Source organism: Sorex fumeus, unplaced genomic scaffold (genome assembly GCF_029834395.1).
Source record: "Sorex fumeus unplaced genomic scaffold, SorFum_2.1 ptg000034l, whole genome shotgun sequence".
Taxonomy (NCBI): domain Eukaryota; kingdom Metazoa; phylum Chordata; class Mammalia; order Eulipotyphla; family Soricidae; genus Sorex; species Sorex fumeus.
Genome location: NW_026606091.1, coordinates 26,610,001 through 26,623,646, shown reverse-complemented (window position 1 = coordinate 26,623,646; position 13,646 = coordinate 26,610,001). Strand labels below are relative to the sequence as shown.

The 13,646-nt window shown below is 35.1% G+C and overlaps 1 protein-coding gene across 2 annotated transcripts in view; it reads right to left on the bottom strand.

Moving 5' to 3' along the window:
* Positions 1-13,646, bottom strand: part of ZCCHC7 (zinc finger CCHC-type containing 7) — a 206,421-nt gene that overhangs the window by 17,875 nt on the left and 174,900 nt on the right. For both annotated transcript variants that reach the window (XM_056117219.1, XM_056117218.1), the window contains exon 6: positions 12,402-12,437. In XM_056117219.1, coding sequence (XP_055973194.1) covers positions 12,402-12,437 — 36 coding nt within the window. The remainder of the gene's footprint in view (positions 1-12,401; positions 12,438-13,646) is intronic.

Below are 13,646 nucleotides of genomic sequence, written 5' to 3'. Positions count from 1 at the left end.
ATTCCCACCAGCAGTGAAGGAGGGTCATGCACAGTATTATTTACCTCTGAAGAATAATGGGAGGGACTGTTTCCTCAAATTGAAGAGGAGACATCATTTTAAAATATGGTGACCATTATGAAGTTTTCGAAGCTTTGATTTTTTTCAGTGATAAAAGAATTCAATTGCGGGGCTGGAGCGATAGCACAGCGAGTAGGGCATTTGCCTTGCATGTGGCTGACCCGGGTTCGATTCCCAGCATCCCATGTGGTCCCTCGAGCACCGCCAGGAGTAGTTCCTGAGTGAAGAGCCAGGAATAACCCCTGTGCATCGCTGGGTGTGACCCAAAAAGAAAAAAAAAAAGGAATTCAATTGCATCCCAATTGAATCCTAGAAACACCATGAAACACCACTAAAAAGTGCCATACATGTACCTATATTCTATGTTAGCAAAAAACCAAAACCAAAACTAAGTTGCGAATCCAACAGACTCCCAATCCATTGGGTAATTCCTTAATTAGGCAGATTTTTGAAACCTGTATTATGAGCACAACAGACCGGAACGTCTCCTTTGGAGCATTTTCTAGTCTATCGGGTGATTACATCATTAAGCCACACATGCTACGTAGAAAAAAAATCCTTATGAAAATTCATGAAAAAAATGTACAGCACATCATTAGCATGCAGCAGACGGGTATGCTTTGATATTTTCTCTGTTTAAAAAAAAAACTACATGAAGCAATTAGTGCAGGTCATGAAAACATGAGAAAGGTACCAGACATTGGTGATAATAAAAATGGCAAAAAAAAAAAAAAAAAGCATTTCTCATAGTTTTGCTAAGACAATTAGCTTTTAGGGGAAAATGGCTTCTGAAAGTGTTCATTTGGATTGCAGAATGAAGAGTGCTATTCTCTTACTGGATATTTCCTACATACCTGTAACTCTTTTCCTCTCTTTTGGAAACTCTTAAGTTTTACAAACCTATGTTAAAAGTTACAAATAACTAGTGTTAAGTCTTTTAACTATTAAAGCCTTTTAGAACTATATGTTTATATGCATCTATCTTCATTTTATGTAACCAATAGTGCTGGAAATTGCAAGAGTGTGTCTTTGTTTCAGCAAGTCAAAACTATGCTAAAGTAATAGGAACAATGGTCAACTATTGGTAAAACTCCCAGGAATGAAAAGATGTTAAGTTCACAATACTGAGTGCTAGGCAAAATCTAAAAGACAGGGCATATTGAAGACTGAAAAAAACAAATGAAACACAAAGGAAGCTATTAAACTTATTAATTTATGGTTTTTCTTTTTAGAAATGAGATATGCCTACCCCTTCAAACCCTAACAACAGAAACAGAAACCTCTGTAAGCAGAGAACAATGAACATATGCAAGACAGTAAGGATCACAGTAATTCACTCCCTGAATGCTCCAAATCTTCATGGCTTAAAAAGCATCCCAATTTTCTCCAAAAGGTAGTGGCATTTATTCACTGGGCCATAGCTAATTTTACATGGAATGCAAAAATGTTAGTTTAAGTTTAATTTACCACCCTATTTAAATATTTCCAATGCAGCCCTCCAACTGCAGAGCTATCCCTCCGTCTATTTTAATTTTAAAGTAAGTTAGCAAAGGCTTCTTTCTTAATCCCCAGAGACTACCTACATAGTGACACAAACGCACAAATTTATGACAGCAACATAAATGCTCTTCAGAAGTAATGTGCAACATTAAGTGAAAATCGTTTCCTGGAAAGATATTATAGGTATCTATATTTTATTTGCCATCTTAAACATATCTGAGTCTTTATGGCCTTATTTTTAAAATGTATTTCCTTTTTATATTTCCTGGTGCAAATGGACTGCATAAATAAGCAATGTGCTATGAGGCTTCAGACCAGCCGATAAAACCTTTCAATTTTCATGCCAGCTTCTTCTTTTGTAATTCAAATCCGCCTGGAAACTGGCAGCTCTGAAAACTGAAACAAGCACTGCCACAAATACCTTGTAATGCTATCGACCTTGTCTGCCCATGCAGTGAGAAAGGGGATGCGTATGTGTCTGCAGCCATCCAGATAACACAACTCATTTTTTGGGGGGTGGGGTGGGGTGGGGATAACAGAAGCCAGCCCCAGACTGTGCACCCAAAGCAGTCATTACCAGGCACGCCGGAGAATAAGTCTCTTCAAAATACACAGTGCATTTAAAAACCATATATGAGGCTGAGCCACTTCTGTCATTACCAATTTTAATTTAGCTCCTTCAGTTTGCCAGCCAGATAAACTCTTTAGTGCTGTTTTTTAATCTATTTGCCACATTTTATGTTTAAGATTATAGTAATGTGGACAGGAGAAGGAATCACTTTTAGGGGGAAATAAAGAAATAGATCCGCTTATCGGCGCCCATCAGAAAGTTCATTAATCAGCCAGGCTTTGTGCCCTCTAAATTGAAAGGTTAAATAATCCTCTCAGGAATATTTCTTGGCCCCTTTGCCAATTGTCCGGAGCGAGCTGCCATTCACAGCACGCGGGATCGGTGACAGGGTATCTTACCACTGTTTGGACCCCAAACAATGAGGGACAAATGGCCTGGTTTACAAAGAACCTCTTAGTACATGGATGGAAAAGGACCACAAGCTTTGATGCAGTGTGGAGGGATGAGGAGGGCGTGGAGACAGGATGTGGGGGAGGGGGTTGAAAGAGAGCACATGCGTATGTGGACACATGGATATTTTATCTGTGTTTACTGCGGTGAACTCTAAAATACAAAACCCATATTCATACACATCTTCTGATGACAAAAAGTAGTTAACAGATTCAAATCTGCTTATATAATTGGGTATACAATTGTACAAACACCACTACGGAAAAACTGAAGATGCACAGAACTGCACCTGTACCTAGTACACAGGCGGTCCAAGTCACCCCCGAGATTTTCATTTTTATCAAAACTCTGCAGCACATCTCCTCTTTCCCCAACCCCAACCCTGCTTACTCAACTGAAATACTTAGCCATCAGTCAGAATTCCAAAGCTGTAAGAGCTCTTTAAAGGGGTGGCGGGGGGGGCGGGGGGGGGGGAGGAGTATGTCGGGGGGAAGTAATGCTTTTAGAATATACTCCTTCTTAACTCCTGCCTGTTGTAAGGAGTGAACATGGAAGAGACTACTTTTTGAGAGAACATTGGTCATGGGCACTGAGGAAGTGCTTAGTTTTGTGCTGCCTTTTTCTGCTGGTCTTAGGCCCGAATGTGAGTGGGAATCCGGAGAAACAACTGACCCTGCTCATAAAACGTAGCATTCTGCTGTGAAATCAGGCTGGCCCCTGACAGCAGTCGTGTCAAGACACAAAGCAGTTCTACCCAAAGTACTAAAAACTAATATGTGTTTTTATTTCTCATCATTTTAACATAAACAGCTTTTGCCCTCAGCAGATTATAGTTGGTGTAAGAATTACACAATTTTACTCTGTTTAGAGAATGCAAAGCTTTATATAATTGCAGCTGCTTGAGCCAGAACAACTATATTCACACATCAAAGCTATCATTAATTAATGTTTAATTTTAATGCTCTTCAAAGTGATACCATATCTTTATATGGTACATATTTTACAGAGTAATTTTCATTCAGAAGTTAGCTACATATTTTTGTGATCTTTTCTCAAATGCCTTTATAATGATTTTTAGGCAAATCAAGTTAAGAAAATACTCTGTTATATTTTTAAAGGTTAACTACACTTATAAAAAAGACAATTGTAAAAAGTAAATGAAAAAACTCGATAAATAATTCTGATAACAAGACACTGCAAGCCATATCAGAAACTACTTCATGATGGATGGCTAAACATTTCAGTAGATTAAGAAGGAAACATTCAGGAGACAGAGATCATAATATACTTCATTTTTAGGAAAATAAGTCTTTTCAAGAAACATTAGAATAATCTGGGCTCAGAGGCCATCTCTCCAGATGTGAGGTGCAAATGTGTTTGCTGTACTGGGATTCACAGTGTTGATACAGGTTATGTGCCAGGTATTGTACGAACTACATTTACTATCCCCATTTTTCTGGGGCAAGGAGAGAAGGAGCTTAGATGCTACATATTTTAACTAGGCTGGTACATACAGTAAATGAAAAAGCCAGAATTTGAACCAATATCTAATTTCAAAGTTAGCAATCTTTTTTTTAGTAAGATGAAAAAATTCTATAGGTACCTTCTCCAAAATGCATCTGTCCTTCTAGACCAGGTTTATAGCATGTTTTTCTACAAACTTCAGGAAAATGAAGAGGAAATGTGGTATAAATTCAAAAGAAAAGTATGAGAGGTTCAAGAAAAAAGAAAAGCAAGACTTCATTGTACAAAAATCTAAATAATGATCTAAAACTTATTCCCTTTAATGAAAACAAAATGTGAAACAATCCACAAGTAAATGTAAAGAAACAGTATTCATGACAACTGGGTATTTACAGACATGGTTTTATTATAAAACTAGAAAGATGACCTCATAATCTAATAGATTCAGTTTTATATGGGTAAAGGTAAAGGTAAAGGCCCTCCCGTTGATCGTCGATTTGCTCGAGCGGGCCCAGTAACGTCTCCATTGGAGACTTTGTTGTTACTGTGTTTGGCATATCGAATACTCTCGGTAGCTTGCCGGGCTCTCCGAGAGGGGCGGAGGAATCGAACTCGGGTCGGCCATGTTGGCCGCTTGTAAGGCGAACGCCCTACCCGCTGTGCTATCGCTCCAGCCAGTTTTATATGAAATGATTTTTTTTTTAAAGTAATGGGAATAAGGTTGGAGGATAATACAGGAGGTAAGGCACCTACCTACCTGACTTGCATGTGGCAGACTCTATAATCCCCAATACTACAAGCCCTGCTACATATAATCCCTGAGGAAAGCCAGGAGGGGGCCATATACCACTCCCTCCCCCCCCCAAAGGTAATGTAAACAATTACTACCAATTGTTACATAATTAAATGACTTTGTGAGAATATGTTGTTTCTGAACAAACTGAAAAACTCTTTTTTGAAATGTGATCTTTGAGAGTAATTAGGATAACTCTATTTTAATTCCAAAGATAAAAGTTTTTAAAAAATTTTTTTTCTAAACATAAGGCCCTCCCGTTGATCGTCGATTTGCTCGAGCGGGATAGCATTTTTTTTTTTATATATATGATTTGGAATTTCTCAAAATACCAGAGATGTTGATTTTGATTTTTTTCTTTTGGGTTATACCCGGTGATGCACAAGGGATTACTCCTGGCTCATGCACTCAGAAATTACTCCTGGCAGTGCTCAGGGGACCATATGGGATGCTGGGAATCGAACCCGGGTTGGCTGCGTGCAAGGTTACCCGCTGTGCTATCGCTCCACCCTCCAGAGATGTTGATCTTGAAGGAATAATTCTGAGCTTCAAATAAAAGAAAATACTTACAAATGTGTATAAAAATACATGTAGGGATCAAATGACAAGTAAATTTCAAGCTCAAAATTTGATGTTTTAACTTAAGAGATTTTTGCTTTAAAAACTTTAAACATCAGGGAGGGTCAGACAGATGAGAGCCTGGAGAACATGGTTAGCATTCAGAGGCTCTGGGGCTGATTGCAGGAACCACAAAATCCCTAAAGTGCTACAGGGGAGACCCAGACATACTGTTGGGAGCAGTCCATTGAGCCACCGGGTGTGGGGCAAACCCCCAAACCAACCAACCAACCAACCAATCAACCAACCAACCAACCAACCAATCAATAATCAACCAGTTTTAAACACTGAGGAGATGGCTCAGAGGGTTGGGATGCAGGATTTGAATGTGGAATTCCTGAGTTTCATCCCTGTCAATGCACTGTCCCTTGAGACCAAGTTACGAGTAAACCCTGAGTCCCACTGGATAAAGTCCCACCAAAATTAAAAAAAAAAATACTCACATCTACTACTGCAGTTCATACCTCAACTCAAAACACAACGTTAGTTTAGAGACAGACTGTTCATGTCAAAAAGTAAAAGGGCTCTTTCTGAAGTCTGTTTCTACAGATTATTCAAATGACTAACCAAAACCCTACAGGTTGTGGCTGATCATGATTCTGAGCATCTAAGTGAGTCCTAATACCTAGGACCTGTTAGGAATTACTGTAATCTACCATGTCATTCATATGCATGACTACTAAAAGGAATGTTTAATACAAATATCATTAGTCAAGTACACTTTATCTACTTTTAGTCTTACATCCGAAGAAGATAATGACAAGTTCCATCACCTGAAATATGTTTATTTAAGGAATGACATGAGTATTCTATTGAGAGCCTATATAAAAAAGAATCACTCAAATATGCTAAAATATTCTGTGCAATAATTTCTATGTTCTTTACTATATGTAAACAATTTAACAAAGAATAGGCACATTCAACATTTTATATTTTAAAACTACAGTTTATTACACAATCAGAAACTGAGCAGTGTTAAAAACTGCATTAATTCAGAAACCCTCAAACTCTCTGTTTATATTCATTTTTATCATAATAGCAACACTAATTTTGAGTACAGTGTTTCAAGTAAAAACAGCAGTTTTCTTTGGTATTATATAACTAAGGTATTTATCCTTTTTTAAAGAAAAAAATATATTACAGTGTTATATATAAAAGGGTTATATAAAAAGGGTTTGGGGAGGTGGGGTGAGTTCACACCTGGTGATACTCAGGGGACATTATGGAATGCTGGGGTTTAAACCTGGTTGGCTGTGTGCAAGGCAAATGCCCTAAACACTGTACTATCTCTCCAGCCCAAAAGCACTTATTTTTTAACAAATGAAATTTAATTAACACAAATTTAAATATCAAGGAAAAGTACTCCTTAAACTAATTATACTAATTCCTTATACTAATTCATAAGAAAAGGAGAAAAAATGAGGGAAGAGAGAAAAAGAGCATATACAGTCCAGATGTAAATTTTTATTGCTTTAAGCATTCTCAAGAGACAAGCTGGCTAACAGGTAATCACAACTAGCATTTCTTTAAAATTTTCAATAACTGCAAAACCTGAAGAGCATGTAGTACATCTGTAAGTTGTAAATATAATAATCCTGGTTCCAATCAATAAGGAGCAGACCAAGGAAAAAAAAAAATCACAGGGATTTTTTTTTGTCAAAGGAAGAAAGGAAGTTACTGATTTTAGTGGTGTTTCATATTCAATTACTTTATTATTGAGCAAGATGAGCACCAGAAAATGAACAGAAATCATGTCTTGTGACTGGTAATTGGGACACTGAGGATAGAAGATGGCAAAAACATAATTGCTTCTAGGTCAAAACTGAATGTTTTCTAAACTGTGCATACTGTATACTTCTCCTGGCTTGAAATACTCAGAGCTACCAATAAATTATTGTCATGAAACTTTTATATTGGATAACTATGTTAAGAAAATGAAGCATTCAAAATATCCCATACTGATATTTCATTAAAAATTATTCCATTAAAATCCTGATAATTAGTAAAATTGGGAAGTCTCTAAAACCAATGAAACCATCAACATTTCTTTGAAAAAAAAATAAAGGCTCTCTGTTGTGTTTTAATAAATAAAAATAAATTATATCTACATTTAAATAATTTTAGTCTATCCCCATTTAAAAATAACTATTTATACTCACAATGTTTAATATCTGAGGAAACATTGTGAGGAGGAAAATAACATGCATGTATAATTTATAATGTTGCTTTCCTCTCTTTCCATTACAGAAGCTTTAGAAAATTGCTTTTTGATGATTTGGCAAATTGTATTTATTTTAAAATGAATCTCACTTATTGAGATTGATAATTCCAGGTTTCATTTACTTCGAAATTGCATTTTCCAATTGCTCCCAATGATAAGTTCTGGCAAAATGTGGTCCAACATGTTAGTGAAAAATGTGGTCCAACATGCCAATGAAAAAGATTAAAAATAAAAATCAGTTGACATACTAGATAAAGGTAGCAATTATATTTTATACTAAGGTGAATATTTAAATAAACATGAAAGTATTTGCATAAATCTTCCATTTGAGATATCTTTAAAAATCTTGATCACTGTCCCAATCTATGATTTCTTTCATCATAGATGGTGTATTAGAAAATAAGCCACTAATGTTTCTTCAGAAAATTCTTATTCAGGTATCAAGTAACTTGAAACAAGTGAACAAAACCAGTCTGATTCATTAGGCAGTACTACAGTGGAAAGAGGACCTTGAGGTACAGAGCAGTCCCTATGATTTCTGAATCATCAGAGCACCATCACATTATCCTCAGTATTTATGGGCATTTAAATGAAAACTACCTGGAGTTTCATGGGGAAGGTAGCAGTTCTAGAAAAGCTACTGAGGATGAGACAGGTGCTCAAAGGCTGATGAATATGAACCACCCACTGGTGGTAAGAGTCTGCTTAAAATTCAGATGTCCATTGGTAACAAAAATGTTTTACCTGTGGTGTTTAAAAAAAATAAATGAAAACTAAATCTGTCAACTAGACAGATCTAATATTGCAACTGCAATATCAAGCAACACTTGGTCAATCAAAACACTGAAATAGTGATAGCAGAGAGAAGGAAAACCCCCTAGATTTTAAGATAAGCATTCCTGATTCTTTTAAGGCAAGTACATTAGCCCCTGTACTATCCTGTCCAGCTTGAACCCCTGATTCTTGAGGTGGTTAATAAAGTGAACTGAAAAGCTTCTAAAATGAACAAAAAAGGTTTATGGTAAAGGCCTTTTAAACAGCCTTTTACTCAAAAAAAAATACAAAGTTGATTTAAATTAATTCCAAAATACCATACACAGAAAGCTTCACTCCCTCCAGAATGCTGTAGGATTCCAACTTATTAAGAGAGAGGTAATTTTTCATGAAAAGACTCTATAGTTCAAGACTGACTGAAACTATTTTTTATTTTCTTACTTTTAAAAAATTCGAATTTATTACTTGGCAACTAGAAAATTGTCTCTCATTCTATTTTCTATCACAAATCCAGGTTAAAGACTTTTGTAAAGCTATAGTCTAAGAATACAAATCTGCTCTCTTATTTTCTTTCTTTTGGATTATTACTCATTATTCTTAAGTTAAATCTGTTGACATACAGGGTTAACTACTCTATGGCATGGCAAAGATGCTGTAGAAAGTAACATTCTTATCTAATACAGAACTCTCATTTCCATACTGTGAAGCTCAGAAAACATTTCTAAACTGATATTTCCAGAAACGGTTAAAATCTGAGGAGAAAAATAAAGTTCTATCAATCATGGACTGTAATATACACTCTGCCATTCAACTAGCCAGGTAAAACTATTCCTTACTAATAAATTTTGGTCACAAACTGATCTTACTCTAGAATGGAAGAACAGGAAATGACTTTTCCTTAAGTACCTCCAAGCAAGTATTTCACTTTTTAAATACAAATTTTAGGCATATAAGCACTAAATATAAAGGAAAAATATAAATACAACTTTCTCCAAAAAAGTGATATTTGGGGTTATTTTGCTTAAAACAAAATACAAGGCAGTAGGTTATAACACACTTTATCAATGCACACAAAGAAATCCAAGCGCAAAATTAAACATAAAAGATGTATTGTCCTTTTCGGTTCTTAACACATACAGCTCTCAAACAGCAAATTCCTGGTCACTTTTTTTAAAGTGAGTAGATTAAAAACAAGATTAACAAAATGTTCAAAGCATGTCAAATTATGCTTCTACTAGTTTAAAATTCTGTTGGTTGTAAAACTCTGTTGGTGGCCATTTTGGCCCAGGATTTTTAATATAAATGAGGCCAGAAATGACAGCGAATGGGGGGAAGGGAGTTTCCTTCTTGAATAGCTAAAGAGGGAAAATTATTATCTAGAATGAATGACCTAAAAGATGAAAAAACATTCAAATCAAATTTTACCAAAAATCTGAAAAGACAATCAGAATTAAAATGCAGGAACAGTGTTATATTAGTCAAAACTTAAACTTATGTTTTTATTAATGTAGTGAGGCCTAGTCAAGTTTGGGTAAGAAGCTGTTCTTTTCAGATACAATTGCTAAGGTTTTATTTTACCTCAATAAAGTTGAAATAGCAAAATTTTAATTTTCTTCTTATTTCAGAACAGTTTTTAGGAATTTTTGATTTGAATATTTCCAGGTCTACATACCAATCTTCCCCGACCTTTCTAAATTGCATGGAGAAATGATATTTGGTTTAACCAAAAGACTTAAGAAAAAAAAATCCCAAAAACCCCAAGAAGAAAACTGATTTATGCATAGATTTGAAACTGAACATTTCAAGTTGCTTTGCTTGATAAACGAGTTTCTAGTCTGGATGATTGGGAGGTGGATAAAAGCAACTCGAAGAGTTCACAAATGTTAAAATTCTCAACATAGATGCATATTAACCAGTTTACTACTCCCATGCATGGGTCATTTTGGTAAGAAATGGATAGTTTTTGGTTAGAAAAACAATCAATGTTTAAGTGGGGAAATTTCCAGAGTTTTTGTAAGCCTGGGAGCAGTCTAGAGTCGCTGCATTACTTTGTCACCGCTCTGCCTGACACTGTTCTCATGTGCGAGGGCTACTCTGAGTCAATAGATGGCAGTCCACTGCCTGGAAAAGAGCCGCAGATGACTGAACTCGCCAGGCGTCCTCCTTTAATTAAAAATGAAATATTGCGCACAATGGTTTGGATTTTACCTTGATACATAATTGTTTATTTTATGTTAGATGGACTGATGCCTATGCCTACTTGCTAATAAATACAGCAGCTTTGCATTTATCCTTATACAATAAACTTTTGATTAATAATTCTTAATTTAAACTTGATAATTATAAATTGTGACAGTGACTGCAAGGGTTTTTTTTTTTTTAAGAATTAATTAGGATTCCAGATTTGTGACAAATGGATTTTTCAAAACAACTTTGTTATTAAAAAATACCTATATATCCTCAAAAGGCAAATAAATTCATTTTATTCATGTAGAATTTTTATAATTTCTTCTTTTTCAAATTATAATAAGCAGACTTCAAGTATTTCTGCTCCAATAAGTTCTGGTTTCTGCCTTTCTATGAGTTATATATGAACACAGGTACAAGAGAAAAGAGTTGTTTTTAAATAGAACTTCCCACATTTCAAGTTTTCTAAGATTGAAATTCTTTAACTTAAGGAGAAAAAAGAAAAGAAAAGAAGTGCTATTAGTTTGTTACTTAATAAAAATGCTGATTAAAAACTGCTATGCAGTTAGAGTGGTTGTTCTTAAGAACCATGGGACTGAACTTAATCAAGTTTAAGCTAATAAAGATTTCAATACGATGTTATAATAAAAATATACAAATGCAAAACTATGAGTTAAGCTTCTAATATATGTCATGTATATCTGTGTTAACATGGGTATGTCACAAAAGATGTCACAAAACCCAATGAGACTTGAGGGATAGTTGAGAAACTGCAGCTTTCTATTGAGAATCTTAAGTGAAATGTGTGGAAACAAATCATTTATTATACCTTGCATCGTGGGCCTATATTTTAAGTCTGAGTCTAGTTGGTCATCTTATTTCTGTAAGAGGAGGGCTATAAGAAGACAGGTTTTATAGGAATGTTGTCCTATTTTTAACTAGCTGTCTTCCTATAAAACTTTTTAGTACGTTAAACCTTAAGAAACAGAAACATTTTCATTACAAAGTGTAACTATATAGTTTAGAGTAATTTTTGCTATCTTTTGCTTAGTTAATATATTCTAATATATTAAAAGTAATAACTAGTAAGAATAAAAAGAATTAAAAATTATTTAGGTATTTAACTGTTTTCATTATATTGGGCATGAACCAGCTGATTCCATATCAGACCAAGTTTTTTTCTTTTACTCAGCCTAAAGTCACAATAAAATGAGAAGAACTGAAAAAACTAGGTAGTACTAAGCAGGTACCTGGAGTACATCAAGAGGAACATTAAGGATGTGAGGGTTTAACTGTTTTATATAAGATATAAAAGACAAGGTTTTGCTAGCATAAAAAAATATAAAAATTTCTGAAAAGCCTGAAAAATGATTCTGAGAGATATTATGGATTGCATGCTTGTGGACTGTAAATAATAAATTTTTTTTAAAAAACCCCACTGGATCACAATTATTTTTATGGTTCCAAGAGTATTTTTTACTATATGAATTAAGTCTAGGCAGATTGAGAGCTACTCTGATATAATCATTAATAATGTGAGCAATAAAAAAAGAATAAAAATCTTTTAAAAACAGGCAAATAAAGAGCAAGAGAGTGGGCAGGGAAGAAGAGAAAAAGTGTATTATTGCTTTCTCAGTGCAAAAACTCTTCAGATGTTTATTATCTTCCAGAAGAAGATGCCTGTCTATATTTTATGGTCAGCAGTTCAGAGAAGGGTAAATAGGCTTGGTCTTGGGGAAAATAAAAAAGGTGTTTCTACTCACCGTTAGGTGATACTGCCTCCAGATTTCTGGGCAAGCCTGGAAAATAAAAATATTGATCAGCTGGGAGCATGAAACAAGGTACTTTACAGCCTGTTGGTTTTGGCATAACCCAGCATCCACCGGTGTCGGTCACAGGAAAATAAGAAGCTTAACAGAAAGGGTCTGCATTTCAGCTTCAAAAACCTGGCTAGACAGTTTAATTGAATTTTACACTGGTTTAACACACTCCCTGCCATTGTCAGAAAGCCAGTAACAAAGTTTTCTCTCTCTTTTTTTCCCTTCTCAGGGTAGAAGTTTTGGGCACTAAGATGTAATTAAGAGCCATAACTTGGTTAAACTGATAAATGAACAGCAAGTGGTCAAAATCAATAAGACTAACCAAATACACCTTTTAGGGAGAACATTTTGGACCATGGTAGTATGGTAGAAAACAATTTAAAAGCAATTGCCTTTAAAAGAACTTCAATATGGGTATATGTTTTTGATGTCTGTTGCCATCTCCTACGCAATCACTTGCTGCTAACTTTCGGTACTCTATAAAAGAGTAAAAGATAATTAAAAACAAGAACTTACAAATCTAAAACCTGTGACTTTTCCCTTACGGTCTTCTCCATCTTTTACATTTATACAGCTCAAAACAAAAGCGCCACCACAATAAAATCTCAGTAATTTTGCAGAGGGTATATTTAGTTCAACCAGAGCAAGTTATGCCAAGACAATAAATAAAACCACAGTAAATAACAACCAAAACCAGCTATGAGTTGTTCGTGTGTGTGAGTGTGTGTGTGTAAGTGTGGGTACACATATCATTCTTCAGTCATTAAAACTTATGACTTAAACAAAGACACTTTTTCTAATCAAGCTCTTAATAGTTGATTAATATACCACCGTCTCAAAAAAAGAACTATTGAGGACAAAAATTATTTTTAATAATAAGTCTATTAAAGCTCTTAATTAAGCCACTAAGCCAAGCAAATGACAATTCTTAAAGTGAATGAGAATTCAGTTTTTAAAATATGTACATATACACACATGTATATGGACATACATGTGTGTCTAAAATTAGAGCTGTCTTTTATAAGCCTCACAATCCTTGTTTCTTGGTTGTCTTTTTTGGTTTTGGGCTACTCCCAGTGGTGTTCAAGGCTTACTCCTGGTGGGGCTCAGGGGACCATATGGGGTTTTGAGGATCAAGCCTGGGTGGGCCACATTCAACCAAGTGCTCTGCCTGCTGTACTCTCTTCA